The sequence below is a fragment of the Rhinopithecus roxellana genome, chromosome 1 (assembly GCF_007565055.1).
Source record: "Rhinopithecus roxellana isolate Shanxi Qingling chromosome 1, ASM756505v1, whole genome shotgun sequence".
In the NCBI taxonomy this organism is placed as follows: Eukaryota; Metazoa; Chordata; class Mammalia; order Primates; family Cercopithecidae; genus Rhinopithecus; species Rhinopithecus roxellana.
In genome coordinates this window covers 90,249,934-90,269,894 of record NC_044549.1, presented here as the reverse complement: position 1 = coordinate 90,269,894, position 19,961 = coordinate 90,249,934, and the positions used below count along the sequence as shown (strand labels likewise).

Here is a 19,961-nt window from a genome sequence, read left to right as displayed (position 1 = left end):
TAAGTAGGATGTACTCCAGTGGGGGCCACTTAAATTTCTGTGGGTCTAAAAGCAATTTGAAAATCTGATAAAAACTATCAACCATCTCCTAAAAAAAAAAATATATGTACACATCATAATCTACTTACATTTCCAGGGATTTCTGGACTCTCTCAAGTCCACTGATGAATCCACCCCCAGACCCTGTTAAAAGCCCTTGCTTTAAGGAATCAGTCAAGTAGTGAGGAGCAAAGTGGATGCTTCTGCAGGAAAGGGCTGAGGACCTCTAAGACTCCAAAGAAAAGGGGTAAGTCTGATTTCCTCAAGATGTTGGGAGGGTGTGTGGCTGCCTGTTCCACTGGCATTTGTATCATGTCCACCCTCCCCACTTCATCTAAGCTGCTGGCAGCTGACCTCACTCTCCTTTGCATTATTTCTGTTAAATCTTTCAGTGAAGATAGCTGCCTTCTTTTTGGCTGTTGAGTTGAGACCCTTTTTCTGTTCCCAATTCTTCTTCCACATCCCTTCTATTGACCTTGTCTTTCTAGTAACTGAGGCAGCCAGACCTAGGCCAGCAAAACCCCAGAGTCAGATGGAGAAGAACAAGTTGGCCAAGTCCCCAAGTGGGGCACCGGCCTCTTCAGGAAGGTCCCTGGGGAGGGCTGACCCCTCTTGATAGACACCTGTCTCATGGTTGTGACTTATAACCAATCATCTCTGCCCTTTAAGCTGGCTCCTGACTGAAAACGCAAGATCTACCCTGAATGCTCTCCATTTACCTAGTTAGGAATGGCCTCTAATTCTGTCTGTGGAAAAGTACTCTGGATGATTTGCTAATTTAGTAACCTCTGACCTCTGCTCCCCACCTCTTAAACAAAAAGAAAGACGAACTGTTCCAGTTTCAGTGGTCTAAAAGCCAGACACAAGTGTTTGGGGAGAAAATGGTAAGAGAACTTACCGCTCAATGCTTGAACTGAATTTTGAAAAATTATTTAAATATTTTACTTAACCCATCATATCCAAGACATTAGGTCAACATGTAATCACTTTTAAAATGAATATTTTACATTTTTTCTATTAAATCTTCAAAATTTGATGTGTATTTTACACTTAAAGCATATCTTCAGTAGGATGTGAAACTTTGGGCATTGGCCAGGTGTGGTGGCTCATGCCTGTAATCCCAGCACTTTGGGAAGCCAGAGTGGGCAGATCACTTGAAGCCAGGAGTCTGAGACCAGTCTGGCCAACATGGTGAAACTCAGTCTCTACTAAAAAGACAAAAATTAGCCAGGTGTGGAGGCATGTGAATTAGCCAGGTGTGGAGGCACAAGAATCGCTAGAGCCTGGGAGGCAGATGGCATCACTGCACTCCAGCTTGGGCAACAGAGACTGTCTCAAAAAAAAAAAAAAAAAAAACCTTTGGGCATTTTAAGGGAAATGTGGGCCCATTTCAAAGTTCTTTTTAACAACGACAAACTTTTATACTGCTTCAAGCCTTAAAAATTAAATTGAAATGAAGTAAAATATAACCCTTAGTTCCTCAGTTGCACTAGCCATGCTGAACTGCGTTTTGAAGGAAGCAGAACACAAGCATTTCTTTTTTTCTTAAACGTTAGATTCAGGGGTACACGTGCAAGTTTGTTACATGGATATATCGTGTAATGCTGGCGTTTAGGCTTCTATTTAACTCATCACCCAAATGGTGAACATAGTACCCAATAGGTATTCTTCAACCCTTGCCTCCTCCTCCTCTCTCCCCTTTTTGGAGTCCCCGGTGTCTACTGTCTCCACCTTTATGACCATGCGTACCTGTTGTTTAGCTCCCACTTATGAATGAGAACATGCGGTATTTGATTTTCTGTTTCTGCTGGAAGTATTTAAGTTTTAAAAATATTTGTGTGTACATTTATTTATTTATGGGGTACATGAGTTTTTTTTTTGTTTTGAGACAGAGTCTGGCACTGTCACCCACGCTGCAGTGCAATGGCATGATCTTGGCTCACTGCAACTTCTGCCTCCTGGGTTCAAGCAATTCTCCTGCCTCAGCCTCCAGAGTAGCTGGGACTACAGGCGCCTGCCACCATGCCCGGCTAATTTTTTGTATTTTTAGTAGAGATGGGGTTTCACTATGTTGGCCAGGCTGGTCTCGGACTCCTGACCTCATGATCCGCCTGCCTCTGCCTCCCAAAGTGCTGGGATTACAGGCGTGGGCCACTGCGCCCGGCTGATATTTTGATACAGGCATACCATGCATAACAATCACATCAGGGTAAATGGGGTTCCATCACCTCAAGAATTTATCCCCTATGTTACAAACAATCCAATTATACTCTTATTTTTAAATGTACAATAAATTATTGTTGATCGTAGTCACCCTGTTGTGCTATCAAATACTAGATCTTATTCATTCTAACTATATTTTTGCACCCATTAACCATCCCCACTCCTCCCCCTTGTCCCTGCCAGTACCCTTTCCCAGTCTCTGGTAACCATAATTCTACTCTCTATCTTCATGAGTTCGATTGTTTTAATTTTTTTAGCTTTCAAGTAAGTGAGAACATGTGAAGTCTGTCTTTTTGTGCCTGGCTTATTTCACTTAACATAATGACCTCTATCCATACTGATACAAATGACAGGATCTCATTATTTTTCATAGCTGAATGGTACTCCATTGCGTACATGTACCATATTTTCTTTATCCATTCATCTGTTGGACATTTAGGTTGTGGAAGCAAGCATTTCTTAACACACCTCTCTCTCTTCCTCAACCTGGCAGAGGCTGGTGCCCCTAAAGTAGTGCTGGTAATAATAATGCTGCCACCATCATACTAGTTCCTAAGTGCCTGCTGTGAGCCACGTGTCTGACCTAACACAGGCCTCTCTGCTACAAGACTTCTCAGAGCCTTAACTATATCAGCATACATTTAACAATCTACTTTATGAATCTAGTATGCAGTATTTCTAATTCTTATTTGACAGGGAATGCTTTTCACAAGCATATCCTTAAACTGCTGTTCTATAGAAACACTGGTTGGAGTATCTCCTGTGCAACTTCTAATGACGAGCACTGTGCTGCACAGGGTGGTACTCTTTAAAATGAAGCTGCAGGCCAGGCATGGTGGCTCATGCCTGTAGTCCCAGCACTTTGGGAGGCCAAGGTGGGCGGATTACCTGAGGTCAGCAGTTCGAGAGCAGCCTGGCCAACATGGCAAAATCCCGTCTCTACTAAAAATACAAAACTTAGCTGGGTGTGGTGGCACGCTCCTGTAATTCCAGCTACTCAGGAGGCTGAGGCAGAAGAACTGCTTGAACCTGGGAGGTGGAGGTTGCAGTGAGCCAAGTTTGGGCCACTGCACTCCAGCCTGGCAACAGAGAGAGACTCCATCTCAAAAGAAAAAAAAAAAAAAAAAAAAAAAAAAGCTCCAATAACTTTCGGGAACATGAAAATTTTCCAAAGTGGCAACAGCTTTAGGAAGATCAATTTCTAGGGCCTAACTTCCATACATACTTCTGAAAACTGATCTGCCAAAGAAAGCCTTTGGCAGAGTCTCCCTTCCTTCCTCCCCTTTCCCAATTTACAAAAAAGGCATACCAGGGACTGAGACAACAGTCAAGACTCTCCCCACTGCCCTGCCGTTGACCACTGAGGCACTCAGATACCGGCTAAATGAACAGACTGAATTCCGCTCCCTTCCACTCTGAGGCTCTCTGTATGTTGGTCCACTCCTCCAGGACCAATTTTTCCCCAGTTGCTATTGCATTCGGAATTTCCCTGCTCAAACATCACAATGGCTTTCTGAGCAAACACAGAGCCACCTCCCTGCTCAGCCTGCAGCCTTCCTCATTCAATTCCCTTCATCCTTTGCCCTGATGTGTACCCTGTACTTAGGGAAGTTACTTAGTCACTCTGAGCCTTTGTTTCATCTGCAATGAAATGGGCACATCCCTTACACCGAAAGATAGGTAAAATGAAACCATACTGGGGAGCCAAATTAACAGAAGTCCTTAGAAAATAAGCTCCATGAGAATAAAGATTTTTGTCTGCTTTACGTGATGTATTTTAAGGCCTGAAGCAGTGTCTGGCACACAACATACAATAACTACTTGGTGAATTATATAATTGAAAGAATGGACCAACAATATATGAACTCATTTGATTTAATCTAATCCATAAACCTTTGAAATAGGTGATTATTATTCTCATTTTATAGGAGAGGAAAAGGAGGCTTTGCATAGGCAGGAAATAAGAGTCAGGATCTGAACCCAGGCAGTCTGGCTCTAGAACACAGGGTGGGGTATGCTGGTGTGACCATCCCTTCCCTACCTAGAACCATCCTTCAGTCAGAATTGGTCTGTTTCTCTGGACTGCTTCCCACAACACCAGGCACCCAGTAACCACCCAATGCTTGGCTACTAAATGTTGAGGGAAAAAAAGACCCTATACTTTGCATTAAGTCAGCTACTCCAGAAGAGTCTTGGAACATGAAGCTATGGTATGGGCCTTACCTTGCCCTTGAACAGGATTACTGGGCAGACAAACCGTCCTCTGCACCGGGCCATCTTGCTGCGGTGGATGAGGTCTTGCAACTTGCTCACCTGTACGGTACTCTCAAACCTAACACACAGGCAAGAAAAGCAGGTCAAGCTGACTTTGAAGTGGGAACTTTGTGTATATTTGTTTATTCACACAGACCCCCATACCAGATCTGTGTATATAATGCTTGCTTGAAATTAAATGTCATTCCGAAATTTTATATCATCTATCGTCCGTCCGTCCGTCCATCCATCCATCTTTTTTTTTGAGACTTTCTTTCTTTCTTTCTTTTTCCTTTCTTTCTTTCTTTCTTCTCTCTCTCTCTCCCTCCCTCCCTCCCCCTCCCTCCCTCCCTCCCTCCCTCTCTCTCTCTCTCTGTCTTTCTTTCTTTCTTCTCTCTCTCTCTCCCTCCCTCCCTCCCTCCCCCTCCCTCCCTCCCTCTCTCTCTCTCTCTCTCTCTCTCTCTCTCTCTCTCTGTCTTTCTTTCTTTCTTTTGAGACAGAGTTTCACTGCTGTTGCCCAGTGGCGCAATCTTGACTCACCACGACCTCCACCTCCCAGGTTCAAGTGATTCTCCTGCCTCAGCCTCCCAAGTAGCTGTGACTATAGGTGTGAGCCACCACACCTGGGTAATTTTTTTATTTTTGGAAGAGACAGGGTTTCACCATGTTGGCCAGGCTGGTCTCAAACTCCTGACCTCAGGTGATCCGCCCACCTCGGCCTCCCAAACTGCTGGATTACAGGCATGAGATAGATTAAGTTTTTCAGGAAAAGCAAAAAGTGCTAATTATAGGTATTAAAACTTAAATCACTCTGATTTCTGAACCTTTAAGATTACAAGAAAAATAGGTGAGCTAAACTGAAGACATACACAAAATTCAGAAACATACACAGAAAACTGGATGTTATGTCTAGGGTGTCCAATTTTTAACTCCCAGGATAAGACCTGATGCCCTGGGGACCCTCTCTGGAAATCACAGGACCATTTTTGTGAGTATTTATCTTTTTTTTTTTTTTTTTTGAGACGGACTCTCACTCTGTCACCCGGGCTGGAGTGCAGTGGCCGGATCTCAGCTCACTGCAAGCTCCGCCTCCCGGGTTCACGCCATTCTCCTGCCTCAGCCTTCGGAGTAGCTGGGACTACAGGCGCCCGCCACCTCGCCCGGCTAGTTTTTTTGTATTTTTTAGTAGAGACGGGGTTTCACCGTGTTAGCCAGGATGGTCTCGATCTCCTGACCTCGTGATCCGCCCGTCTCGGCCTCCCAAAGTGCTGGGATTACAGGCTTGAGCCACCGCGCCCGGCCTAAGTATTTACCTATTTTTTACATAACTCTGAATATAGATTTTTGTGATCTTTTAGAGCAAGCAGTCCCCAAGCCCTGGGCCCCAGACCAGTACGAGTCCGTGCCCCATTAGGAACCAGGAGGTGAGCAGGGTGCAAGTGAGCATTACCGTCTGACTTCCACCTCCTGTCAGATCATCAGCGGTGGCATTATATTCTCATAGGAACTCGAACCCTATTGTGAACTCCGCATGTGAGGGATTTAGGTTGCAGAGAACCTAATGCCTCATGATCTGAGGTGGAATAGTTTCATCTGAAACCATTTTCCCCTCCCTGCCGTGAAAAAATTGTTTTCCACGAAACCGGTCCCTGGTGTCAAACAGGTTGGGGAGTGCTGTTTTAGAGGGCAGAATGAGATAACGTTTCTTGGTCCACATGGCTCTAGGCCTCTGCTTTCACAGTCCATATGGCCAACAGCGCACAGAGCATAGGAGGCATAAGAGAAGCCATGTGTGACACAGGGACGTGTAGTAGTTAACGCACTGGGCTTGGTAAGTGAGCTTCTAGAACATGAGTCAGGTTTAGAAGTGAGCTCCAGCAAGTCACACCCATATCAAATCACACTTCCCTAAAATAAGGGTTCACTCTCATAAACTCACCTACCTGGCCGGGCACGGTGGCTCAAGCCTGTAATCCCAGCACTTTGGGAGGCCAAGGCGGGCGGATCACGAGGTCAGGAAATCGAGACCATCCTGGCTAACACGGTGAAACCCCGTCTCTACTAAAAATACAAAAAACTAGCCAGGCGAGGTAGCGGGCGCCTGTAGTCCCAGCTACTCCAGAGGCTGAGGCAGGAGAATGGCATGAACCCGGGAGGCGGAGCTTGCAGTGAGCTGAGATCCGGCCACTGCACTCCAGCCCGGGTGACAGAGCAAGACTCCGTCTAAAAATAAATAAATAAATAAACTCACCTACCAACCTTTGGCAAAGCTCACATCAGCCAGTCAGAGCTTCTGATAGCAAGAGAAACAAGAGGCAGCGAAGTTAGAGCAGGAAGCTTTCCCAGCTATGCAGAGTAACCCAGCAGAAGGAAGGAAAGACACTCACGTTCCTTCCTTAAAAGGGTTGAGCTTTCAGATCAACTCCTAGAGGGAATTTAATTCCTTTCACATCCTAATCCTTCTAGGAATCTGCATGTTATTACACAGCTCCTCTTGTACACATGCACCCAAATATTATCTCAGAAGGAATAAATCAGTGACTCCCACATACTTGCAGTACCTCTTTAAATGTATCTGGATGCTGTTAGGGTTAATAAAAACACAAAGTCTTTAAAATACTACCGAATTCTTACTTAAACTATATCTAGGGGCCAGGCGTGGTGGCTTACACCTGTAATCCTAGTGCCTTGGGAGGCCAAGTCGGGCAGATCACTTGAGGTCAGGGGTTCAAAACCAGCCTGGCCAACATGGTGAAATCACATCTCTACTAGAAATACAAAAAAATTAGCCGGGTGTGGTGTCAGGCGCCTGTAATCCCAGCTACATGGGAAGCTAAGGCAGGAGAATTGCTTGAATCCAGGAGGTGGAGGTTGCAGTGAGCCGAGATTGCACCACTATAATCCAGCCTGGGTGACAGAACGAGACTCCATCTCAAAAAAAAAAAAAAAATATGTATATATATATATATGAGAAACATATATATGAGATATATACATAGAAGACATATACAGAAGATACATATATAGAGGAGATATACAGGAGATATATAGGAGATATACATACTATATATATAGCAGATATATATAGGATAACAGGATATATATATATATATATACAAGATATATATAGGTGATTGTGGCTTGACAATATAACTGCTATCAAATGGGGGTCTGAAAATGAAGTTAAAAAGCAGACTTCAAATAAAAACCAGGACGAATAGTTTGATGATCTTGGAAAGAGAACAAAGGGGTATAAAAAGAGGACTGAACTTCCCATGGTGTCTTTTCCTGTAAGATATAATTTCTGTAATTAAATTTTTTTCTCTGTTCAAAGAAGGAGGAAGAATGGCAAACTTGAAGAGGCTGGGGTGCCTTTGCAAAGAAGTGCCCATAGGTGCGGTGGCTCACGCCTGTTATCCCAGCACTTCGGGAGACCAAGGCAGGTGGATCATGAGGTCGGGAGTTCAAGACCAGCCTGGCCAACATGGTGAAACCCCAACTCTACTAAAGATACAAAAAATTAGCCTGGCATGGTGGTGCATGCCTGTAATCCCAGCTACTCAGGAGGCTGAGGCAGGAGAATTTTTGCTTGAACCCAGGAGTCAGAGTTTGCAGTGAGCCAAGATCGTGCCACTGCACTCCAGCCTGGGCGAAGGGCAAGACTCCGTCTGGGAAAAAAAAAAAAAAGAAAGAAAGCAAAGCACCCATAGGGTGGCAACAACCCACCAGGCAGGCCTAGGCACACAAGCTGACAGAGAACCAGAGTGTGCTGCCTTCCCCTCACCCAGTTTCTCTATGAAATCAAAAGGCACCTCAGTACCAATTAATTGCCTAACTAGACCACGAGAACATAAAACCAAGCACCTTTAGTACTGCCACAGTGGCCTTCCTCCCACTTACTTGGCCCATGGCCAATGTCACAGATCTGGTCAGCACCATATGTTGCAACTGACTCTCACTTAGCTCATACCAGTCCTCTGAACCCTGCCTACATCTGATTTTCCCAGGTTAAGTTCTATCCTCAAAACCAAGCTGCATTTCTCAGGCTAAACTTCTGTTAAAAACAAACAAACAAAAAACCCCTGGTGGAGGACACATAAGCAGTTTCCTCTAGGGAGGTCTTTTAATGTAATGACCCAGCTTTTCTTGTTAGGCCGGCCAGTGGTTCCTTTACCGGTTCCCCTATATCAAGTGCCAATTCAGTTTCTGGCCAGGCACAGTGGCTCATGCCTGTAATCCCAACACTTGGGGAGGCTCAGGCGGCAGATCGCCTGAGGTCAGGAGGTAAAGACCAGCCTGGTCAACATGGTGAAACCCTGTCTACACTAAAAGTACAAAAATTAGCCAGGCTTGGTGGCACGCACCTGTAATCCCAGCTACTCGGGAGGCTGAGGCAGGAAAACTGCTTGAACTCAGGAGGCAGAGGTTGCGGTGAGCAGATTGCGCCACTGCACTCCAGCCTGGGCAACAGAATGAGACTCCGTTGTAAAAAAAAAAAAAAAAGAAGCAATTCAGTTTCTGTTCTCTCACTAGTTCCTGTTTTTATTTTATTATCTCTTGTCCTTAGGATTCTTTTACTGCAGTGCTAAGCACTGAGCTGTGTCTGGCACATAATACTCACATTTGAAGGGATAAATGTAGGCTTCCGTATTTACATTTGTAATGTATGCACTGAAATTTCTGGCAAGATGTTACCAGGTAGTGAGATTTTGTTGTTTTTTTCCCAACAAGGTCTTCCTCCGTTGCCCAGGCTGGAGTGCAGTGGTGCCATGGTTCACTGCAGCTGACCTCCTGGGCTCAGGTGATCCTCCCACCTCAGGCTCCCAGGGAGCTGGGACTACAGGCACATAGCATGACACTCGGCTAATGCTTTGTATTTTTCGTAGCGACAAGGTCTCACCATGTTGCCCAGACTGTTTAATTCAGTCTATTTTTTATTCAGTCTATTCAGTTTAATTCAGTCTCAAACTCCTGGGCTCAAGTGAAACGCCCATCTTGGCCTCCAGTAACTAGGATTATAGGCATGAGCTACCATGCCCAGCCAAAGTATTTTCAAATACAGAAGAAAATGCTGTTATCGCCTATTTCCAATAGGAAGCTTTCCCAGACAGGCACCACACTTACCAAACTAGGTGGGTTATTCCTGTGATGTGCCTCACAACTTTCTGAGATAAATGTTACTGCTGATATTATTTAATAGATAAGAGGCACAAAGTAGAGCTTACACCCACATTATCTCACTCAGTCCTCACTTACCCCATTTTACAGAGGAGGTAGTTTAATGAGATGAAATCTCTAGCCCAAAGTCACAGAACAGGTAAACAGGGTAGCTGAGATTCTAAACCCTGGTGGGTAGCCACTGGGCCCATGGTTTTAACCACTATCCCACAGAGCCTCACCTGTACTTCCCCCAATTCCAGCTCTTATTAACAGTTATTGCTTCTTTATTGGACTCTGTTTCCCACTAGACCTACTGGTAAGGACTTCTTCTATTTGGCGTCCAACTTGATCCCTGAGGTCTACTACACAGCAGCAGCTGAATGAACACTGTTGACAAACATGTCTTGGCTATTCAGGGATCTCTATCCAGGCTTCTATTCCCAGATGATGAACCAAATTGGAGAGGTTCCTTAACAGGACCAAAACATTGCTTAAATCCAATTCTACCCTGTTTAATTCAGTCTATTTTTTATTCAGTCTATTCAGTTTAATTCGGCATCATAGTAACAGCCAAGCCAGACAGTAAAAAAGCAAAAAATTCTATTTCTTCCCACCCAAACACACCCGAAGTCCCCCCTTTCAACAAGTAGGCATCACCCACTCAATATCACTTCAGTAACACTTTAAGGCCTTGCAAGGAGTGCAAAGTAAAAGCAAACTCCAACAAGCTCCTCTAAGGTTAATGATGTTCCATAGCGGCCTTGGCCTGACTGTGAGGTTCTGCTAGACAAGGTGGGAGAGCCGGAGTGGTGAAAGAAAAGGCAGACAGGCAGAGTCAGGAAACATAGCTTTTAACCCCACTCTGTTTACTACCTCTGTGATCTTGGGCAAAGGCAAATTACTTCTCTGGGCTTCAACTTCATCTATCTAAAACCTCAATACCTGCCAAATAGGAGGTACTCAATAAATATTAGTTTCTTTCTCTTCAAGGGATCAACACTAAACTTGTTTCCTTCCAGGAAAAGCTTCTACAAGGCAACCACGACTAGGTTCCTCAATGTACTATTATGTTACTGAAGGGTAACATTTGGTATTACCTGAGAGCTTGTTAGAATATGCCAAATGTCAGGCCCACCTCAGGTCTACTGAAATCTCTGCATTGTAGAAAGATCCCCAGTTGATTCACTCATAAAATCAACATAGAAAAGAACCACTCTGTTGGGTGCGGTGGCACATAACCTCTAATCCCAACACTTTGAAAGGCCGAGGTAAGGAAATCTGTCGAGCTCAGGAGACCCACCTGGGCAATGTAGTGAGACCTCGTCTCTACTAAAAATTTAAAAAAATCAGCTGGGAGTGGTGGTATGTGCCCATATTCCCAGCTACTTGGGAGGCTGAGGTGGGAGAATCACTTGAGCCCAAGGGATCAAGGCTGCAGCAAGCCATGATTGTGCCACTACATTCCAGACCCCATCTTAATTAAAAGCAAAAACAAAAAAACCCATCTTGATTACAGCTGAGCTTAATATCAGAATGTCATCATCAGGGCACAGAGGTAAAACCACCAGCCACCCAGCACCAAAGAGGGTAGGAAGAAGGGGATAGAAGAGGACGGCAAGGCAAAAACAAAACAAGACCCTCTTGTTCAGAAACTTTAGCTTAAAGGTTGATGGAAACTAAGTTTACTCGGCCGGGCGCGGTGGCTCACACCTGTAATCCAGCACTTTGGGAGGTCATGGCAGGCGGATTGTTTGAGCCCAGGAGTTGAGACTAGCCTGGCCATTATGGCAAAACCCATCTCTACTAAGATACAAAAATTAGCTAGGCATGGTGCCACGCACCTATAATTTCAGCTACTTGGGAGGCTGATGCACAAGAATCTCTTGAACCCAGGAGGTGGAGGTTGCAGTGAGCCAAGATCACACCACTGCACTCCAGCCTGGGCAACAGAACAAGATTCTGTCTTTAAAAAAAAAAAAAAAAAAAAGAAGAAACGAAGTTTACCTAATTCTGGAAGGAGGAATTAAGGAAGAGCTAAGAACCATAAATAACGGGGCCATAACCCCAATTCTTTAGGCTTGGCGATCCCGAGTTCTTAGGTTATATAACTGAGAACGTGATACAATTTCTGTGATCTGTTTACAAGAGTCCTTAACATTCTTTTCTTAGAGAACCCCACAACAACCTTGTGAAATGGGCACTCTTTTATTTTTTTGAGATGGAGTCTCGCTCTGTCTCCAGGCTGGAGTGCAGTAGTGCGATCTTGGCTCACGGCAATATCCGCTTCCTGGGTTCAAGTGATTCTCCTGTCTCAGCCTCCTGAGTAGCTGGGATTACAGGCGTGTGCCACCACGCCCAGCTAACTTTTGTATGTTTAGTAGAGATGGGGTTTCACCATGTTGGCCAGGATGGTCTCAATCTCCTGACCTCATGATATGCCCACCTTGACCTCCCAAAGTGCTGGGATTACAGGTGTGAGCCACCATGCCCGGCTGAGATGGGCACTCTTATAGACATCCCCACTTTACAGATGAGGAAACTAAGGCTTAGTGCTTAAACTTCTAAAGCATTGTTCCTCTGCTGTAAACCTTCTCTGGCTCCCCATGGCCTGCAGCAGCGGTTCTCCAGCTATACTGTAATTTAAGACATCAAGGGAGCTCTCACAGAATGTAGACTGGAAATTCTGATTCCAGAAGGCCCAGGAGAGGCTCTAGAATCTGTAATCTTGTTTTTGAGATGGAGTCTTGCTCTTGCTCTGTTGCCCAGGCTGGAGTGTGGTGGTGCAATCTCGGCTCACTGCAACCTCCACCTCCCGGGTTTAAGCAATTCTCCTGTGTCAGCCTCCTGAGTAGCTACTGGCGTGTGCCACCACACCCAGCTAACTTTTGTATATTTAGTAGAGACGGCGTTTCACCATGTTGGCCAGGCTAGTCTCAAACTCCTGACCTCAGGTGATCCGCCCAAAGGAGGCTGGGATTACAGGCATGAGCCACTAGGCCAGGCCGAGAATCTGTAATCTTAAGTGCTCAGGGGTTCCTAGCACAATAAAACCACTGACACCCACACACAACCCACAGGTTCACACTCCCTGGCCTGATGATCAGGACCCCTATATGAGTTGATCCCTAAGGACATTTTCAGGGAAACTCCTGCTCATCCTTCCAATTCCAGTTCTTCCCTGGCACACAAACACCAGGCAGAATTAACCATTCTCCCCAGTTGGCCTATGGCAGCGCTTCTCAAACCTGGTAGTGCATTCGCATCACCTGGACATCCTGTTCTGCTGTGATTCTGGCTCAGTGGCTCTGGAGCTTTAGCTTCTGCGTTTCTAACAAGTTATTGAGTGCACTGCTAGCCGTGCTTTGAGTAGCAAGGGGCTACTGCACTATGCAGCATGACTGCTGCAGTACTCCTCACAACATTTCACCCACGGGGCCAGGATTTCACAGATAGTGCTGACAACGCCTCCTGAAATTCCCTTAAATTCAGCAGGAAGTAGGGAGATTAGGGGAGCAAACTTTGAGATCAACATATAGTACTTCCTAGAGCCTCATGCTCTGAGTACTTATCAGTATCAAATAACTACACCATTTACCGACTAACTACAGGCCACATCCCGCACCAAGCATTCTGTCTGCTCTGGTATAAATTGTTATCCCACATAAGGTACTCAGGTCTTGGTAGGCTCACCATAAATGGTAGCTTTTATTTCTAATTCTTACAACGTACATGTCAGGCTTTATCAGCCCTATTTATCCTCTGGACTACCACTTTTCTAAAATTTTAGTTAGTCCTTAAAAGGACTAATTAACATGAGGTAGAGAATTACCAATAAGAAAACTAAGGACAAAGCAGTTAAATACCTTGCCCAGCATCAGTTGCACAGCCAGCAAAAGCGGAATCCAGGATGTGAACTCAAGCAGTCTGATTCTAGACCTCAGGGTCCTAAGTGCTACATATGGTAAACGCTGGTAAGCCTGTCTTGACAGTGTACCTCCCACCCACACTCTCTAAAAAAGGGACACTGATATTCAGAGAAGCGAAGTGTGAAGTCAGCTGTCTTAGGACAATGAGCTCTAGGGTGGAACTGAAACAGAAATCAAGGGCTATTACTCCCAACCCCTCATTCTATGCCATGCCACCTTGTCAGTCTGACTTGTCCAACCTTGAAGTAAATAAAAATGCCAATGAGGCTTAACACCTGGGGAAAGTGAGTCTGCCCTGCCCAGCTACAGACTTCCTAGCCACAGGGATTAGCTGCCACGGACTCCCCAGACATGCACACTACGGTCACATGATGCTCACGTGTCTTTCTCCTTCTCAGAACTCTCATACTCCAGGAACACGATGTGCCGGGGATAGTGGCCGCAGATATCCCCGTTCGTGTTTGGAATCACGCTGAAACAGTAGTCTCGGCCAAACAGCTCCAGACATCTCTTCTCAATGCGCTCAACCTGCACAGAGGAGACCAGACCACAAAGAGAATTATGGGGTTCTGAGGGTGAGAATTAGGAGGTCCATGGCCTGAGAGGTCACTGGGAAAGACATATACCTCGGTGATAATTATTCTGTGCTGGGAAGATGTAATGCTAGGCCACAGGCCCTACATGTAGTTCATTAACCCATATATTGTATGCTTCAGGAAGGATTCTTAATTCCCTAACAATGAATCTGAAATTGTGGGTGTTGAGCATTTGGAGGAGAGGATTACAGCTTTCATTAGATTCAAAGAGGTCTACAACCCATAAAACATACGAACTCTTGGTCCAGTTACTGAAACTGCTACTAATCCACTACCTTCCTTGGTCAGCTTCCCCATTCTTTTTTTTTTTTTTTTTTTTTTTTTTTTTTTTTTTTTTTGAGGCGGAGTCTCGCTCTGTCGCCCGGGCTGGAGTGGTGCAGTGGCCGGATCTCAGCTCACTGCAAGCTCCGCCTCCCGGGTTTACGCCATTCTCCTGCCTCAGCCTCCCGAGTAGCTGGGACTACAGGCGCCCGCCACCTCGCCCGGCTAGTTTTTTTGTATTTTTAGTAGAGACGGGGTTTCACTGTGTTAGCCAGGATGGTCTCGATCTCCTGACCTCGTGATCCGCCCGTCTCGGCCTCCCAAAGTGCTGGGATTACAGGCTTGAGCCACCGCGCCCGGCCCCCCATTCTTTTATTTATTTATTTATTTTTTGAGACGGAGTCTCGCTGTCACCCAGGCTGGAGTGCAGTGGTGCAATCTCAGCTCACTGCAGCCTCTGCGTCCTGGGCTCAAGTGATTCTCCTGTCTCACCTCGAGTAGCTGAGATTACAGGTGCACAGAACCACGCCTGGCTAATTTTTCTATTTTTAGTAGAGACGGGGTTTTCACTATGTTAGCCAGGCTGGTTTCAAACTCCTGACCTCAGGTGACCCGCCCACCTCGGCCTCCCAAAGTGCTGGGATTACAGGCGTGAGCCAATGCACCCAGCCTTTATTTTTTTAAAAGACAGTCTCACTCTGTCGACCAGGCTGGAGTGCAGTGGCACGATCTCAGCTCACTGCAACCTCAGCCTCCTGGGTTCAAGTGAGCACATTTGGCTAATTTTCATATTTTTAGTAGAGATGGGGTTTCACCATGTTGGCCAGGCTGGTGTTGAACTCCTGATCTCAAGTGATCCTCCCAGGTGTGAGCCACCGCACCTGGCCTCTTCCCTTTTTTTTTTTTCTGAGAAAGAGTCTTGCTCTGTTGCCAGGCTGGACTGCAATGGTCTCCACTCACTGCAACCTCTGCCTCCTGGGTTCAAGCAATTCTCCTGTCTCAGCCTCCCGAGTAGCTGGGATTACAGGTGCGGCGGTGCCACCATGACCAGCTAATTTTTTGTATTTTTAGTAGAGATAACGTTTCACCATGTTGGCCAGGCTGGTCTCTAACTCCTGACCTCATGATCCGCCTGCCAAAAGTGCTGGGATTACAGGCGTGAGCCACCACACCCAGCCAACAAAAATTTTTTAATAGTGGTGGGGGTCCATGTTTACAGGCTGCTCTTGAACTCCTAGGCTGAAGCAATCTACCTGCCTCGGCCTACCAAAGTGCTAGGATTACAGGCATGAGCCACCGTACTGGCCCTCTTCCCCATTCTTTAGCCATAGACTAGTACCTACAAGCTCTATTCCATGTAATCAGTAAAAGCTGCAGTCTCCTTATACACAACTCGCTTGTGAAATAGAAGAAAGAGCTCCCCCTAAAATTACTTGTTTTGTTCACAGTTCAGAGAAAAACACAACAGAAAAAAAGACATAAGAACTGTAACATCGGCCAGGTGTGGTGGTTCATGCCTGTAATCCCAGCACTTTGGGAGGCCGAGACGGGCGGATCACGAGGTCAAGAAAGAGATCGAGACCATCCTGGCCAACATGGTGAAACCCTGCCTCTATTAAAACTATAAAAATTAGCTGGGCATGCTGGTGGGCGCCTGTAGTCCCAGCTACTCGGGAGGCTGAAGCAGGAGAATCACTTGAACCCGGGAGACAGAGGTTGTAGTGAGCCAAGATCATGCCATTGCACTCCAGCCTGGGCGACAGAGGGAGACGCCGTCTCAAAAAACTATATATATATAAATAAAAAAAATTAGCTAGGCGTGGTGGCGCATGCCTGTAGACCTAGCTACTAGGGAGGCTGAAGCAGGAGGATAGCTTGAATCCAGGAGGTGGAAGTTGCAGTAAGCCAAGATTGCACCACTGCACTCCAGCCTGGGTGACAGAGGGAGACTCCGTCTGGGGAAAAAAAAAAGAAGTTTGCAAGAGGTTAGTCCAAAGGGGTAGTGAGTTACCTCAATCGATTGTTCAGTTACAGATTTAACTCCCTCTTCTACCTGAACAGTTATAAATACATATAAATACATATACATCTAAGTTTGCAGGAGATCAGAAGGCCTGGAGAGATAATTAAGGCCAGCTGCAGCCACTATCAGGTGTAACTTATGACAACCCTAATCTTCAGTGTCATGTAAATTGAAAGAGGGGTCCAAAAAAACCAATGACCAGAAAAACCAAAAGACCCTCACTGGCCAGGTGTGGCAGCTCAGGCCTGTAATCCCAGCACTTTAGGGGGCCGAGGTGGGAGAATTGCTTGAGTTTAGGAGTTTGAAACCAGCCAGGGCAATACAGTGAGACCATGTCTCCACGAAAATAAAAAATAAAAAAAAAATTAGCCAGGTATGGTGGTGTGTACCTGTGGTCCCGGGTACTTGGCAGGCTTAAGTGGGAGGATGGCTCGAGCCCAGGAGTTCGAGGCTGCAGTGAGCCATGATTGCACCACTGCAGCAGAGCGAGACCCTGTCTCAAAAAAAAAAAAAAAAAAAAAAAGGCCAGGTGCGGTGGCTCATGCCTGTAATCCCAGCACTTTGGGAGGCTGAGGTAGGCGGATCACCTGAGCTCAGGAGTTCAAGACCAGCCTGGCCAACATGGGGAAACTCCATCTCTACTAAAAACTACAATAATCAGCTGGGCGTGGTGGTGGGGTCCTGTAATCCCAGCTACTTGGGAAGTTGAGGCAGGGAGAATTGCTTGAACTGGGGAGGTGGAGGATGCTAATTCTGACTTGGTAGGACTGGGTGGGACTAAGGAATCTCTATTTTCACAAAGTACCCCACAAGCATAAATTTTAAAAGTACCCCAGATGATAATTAAACAGGTGGTCCCCAGACTATACTTGGAAAAATTACTTGGCCATTTGGAGAGTGAGCAAGTTCAATCCTTACTGAAGTCTTCCCTGGGTTACTTCAGAGACTACCAGATGCCAACTACAGAATCGCAACTCAGGGTAACCTCTGGGGCCAAATCAGAGTTCTGTGGTGCAGGATGGAACAGAGTTCCACGGGAAAACTTGGTGCTAAAGTGGCCAAAACCATGTGGGGAAATGAGATGGCAGGGTCAGCAAGATTCCCATCGCACTGCGAGCCAGTGCTTAGGGTGGGGATGGCCTGAGCTGACAGGAAGCCCTCCAGGTTTGGCGATAAGAGGACTGGGTGGAAATCCCAAAGGGAGGAAAAAGAGGAACTGAGGCCTGCTTTTGACGAAGGAACTGAGTGGGAGTGTGGGTTGTCTTCTTGCTCTATAGGGGAAGGAAAGGGATGGGCCTAAGTTATGCTGAGACCTTATAAGGGGGCAACACAATGGGTTCACCTCCTGGCTCCATTCTGACCTCTGACCCTGAGAAATCGTCTCCCTATTTTTCTTAGGTTCGAGGGCTTTTTCCCCGACACAACTCATCCTACGGCACCTGAAGCAGGGAATGGCCCCTCAGCTTCATCTCTCACCTTCAGACCCCTTCTCAAACAAAAAGGACCTTTCTGCTGGGCTCATTTTGACCCCAGTTTCTCCTTTTATGGTTGTCAAGTCTGACTCTTAACACTCTGGTTCCAGACCCTGGAGAACTCCTCTCTCTCTCCTCTTCCTCAGCGGCGAGGTACCACTCCTACCTTTCTCTCACCCCTGGTCTCAGCCTTTCCTCTGTAATTCCCCCAAGTTAGGGGCCTTCCCCAGCTCATCGCGCCTCCAGTCTCACCTTAGAGCCGCCGGTCCCGCTGCCGTCCTTGGCCCGGTACTGAGTCCGGGAGAACTCCTCCAGCAGCTCCCCAAGCCCCGGCTCCTGCCGCGGCGGGTTGCCCGAAGAGGCCGAGGACCCCGCCGAGGCGGTGGCGGCGGCGGCCCGAGCGCCGGCCATGGCCCAGCCCCGCGTTCCGTCAGTGTGCCTCAAGCCGGCCCATAGCACCTGCCTGCACCAACTCCGACACCAGAACCTCCGGAACCGCCTCAGCCACCGCCTTCTACCTCCACTTCCGGCCCCGCCCCGTCCCGTCCCGCCGGATGTTTACTCCTGCCCTGGCCAATCGGAACCCGGGACCCGCGCCCCGCCTACGATTACTGGCCCGCCCCCGGCGCGGAGCGATCCTTGTAGCCTCCAGGGAGGCCACTCGCAGATACCGCGTGATCCGCCCCAAGGGGTTTCCCCTGGGGAAACCGGACTCAACCATTGGGCTGCCAGGGGATGGGGATAGCAGGAAGGAACCATTGAAAAGAACCAGAAGAAAAGCGGAATCAATAATTACAGGGAAGCCGAGCGTGGTGGCTCACACCTGTCATCCCAGCACTTTGGTAGGCCGAGGCAGGCGGATCACTTGAGGCCAAGAGTTCAAGACCAGGCTGGCCAACATGGTGAAACCCCATCTCTACTAAAAGTAAAAAAATTAGCCGGGCATGGTGACACCCACCTGTAATCCCAACTACTTGGGAGGCTGAGGCAGGAGAATCGCTTGAACCCATGAGGTGGAGGTTGCAGTGAGCCAAAATCGAGCCACTGCACTCCAGCTTGGGTGACAGAGCAATACTCTGTCTTAAGAAAAAAAAAAAAAAAATACAGGGAGAGGAGGAGGGAACGCTTGGAGGCAACAAATCAGTACTAGAAACCATAATGGCAGTGGTTACAATATTAAAGCAACATTTCAGCGGGCCGCAGTGTCTCACGCCTGTAATCCCAGCACTTTGGTAGGCCGAGGCAGGCAAATTACGAGGTCAGGCATTCGAGACCAGTCTGGTCAACGTAGTGAAATCCCGTCTCTACTAAAAATACAAAAAGTAGCCGGGCATAGTGGCCCGCGCCTCTAATCCCAGCTACTCAGGAGGCTGAGGCAGGAGAATCGCTTGAACCCCAGAGGTGGAGGCTGCAGTGAGCCGAGATCGCGCCACTGCACTAGAGCCTGGGTGACAAAGTGAGACTCCGTCTCAAAGACAAAAACAAAAACACAACATTTCATAAAACTCTTTTCTCCCCCTGCTGCTCACAACATCCCTATGAGTACAGTGCATTATATCATCAGTCCTATTTTATTGAGGTAGAAATCGGGAGTCGGGGGTGAAGCAACTGCCTTGAAATTCTGTGATTAAAAGCCTCTCATTTATTATTATTATTATTATTAGAATATTTCAGACATTCACAAAAGTGGAGACAATAGTATAATGAACCCTCATGTACTGGTTTTGAACAATAATCAACATCTGCTTATTTATCCTGTTTAAGCAATCCCTTCCCATCCAGGGAATTATTTTAAAGCAAATCCCAGACATCACATTATTTCATCTGTGAATACTTAAGCATTAATCACAACAGATTAGTGCTTCAAAAAAATACATTAAAAATACAAGGCTATTAACGTACCTAAGAAAATTAACAATATTCCTTAATGTGGTCTAATACCCAGTCTGGGTTTCATTTTCTCAGATTGTCTCACGAATGTAACGAAAGTAATTCGTTTTTGGTAAAC

General features: G+C 46.6%; 1 protein-coding gene across 5 annotated transcripts in view; it reads right to left on the bottom strand.

Moving 5' to 3' along the window:
• MTMR14 (myotubularin related protein 14) overlaps window positions 1–18,507 on the bottom strand; it is a 54,041-nt gene extending 35,534 nt beyond the window's left edge. For all 5 annotated transcript variants that reach the window (XM_010369427.2, XM_010369428.2, XM_010369429.2 and 2 more), the window contains exons 1-3: window positions 18,206–18,507; window positions 13,981–14,129; window positions 4,486–4,594 (exon numbers count right to left, since the gene is read on the bottom strand). In XM_010369427.2, the coding sequence (XP_010367729.1) occupies window positions 4,486–4,594; window positions 13,981–14,129; window positions 18,206–18,364 (417 nt within the window). In that variant the 5' untranslated portion in view covers window positions 18,365–18,507. The remainder of the gene's footprint in view (window positions 1–4,485; window positions 4,595–13,980; window positions 14,130–18,205) is intronic.
• Between the last annotated feature and the right edge of the window lie 1,454 nt (window positions 18,508–19,961).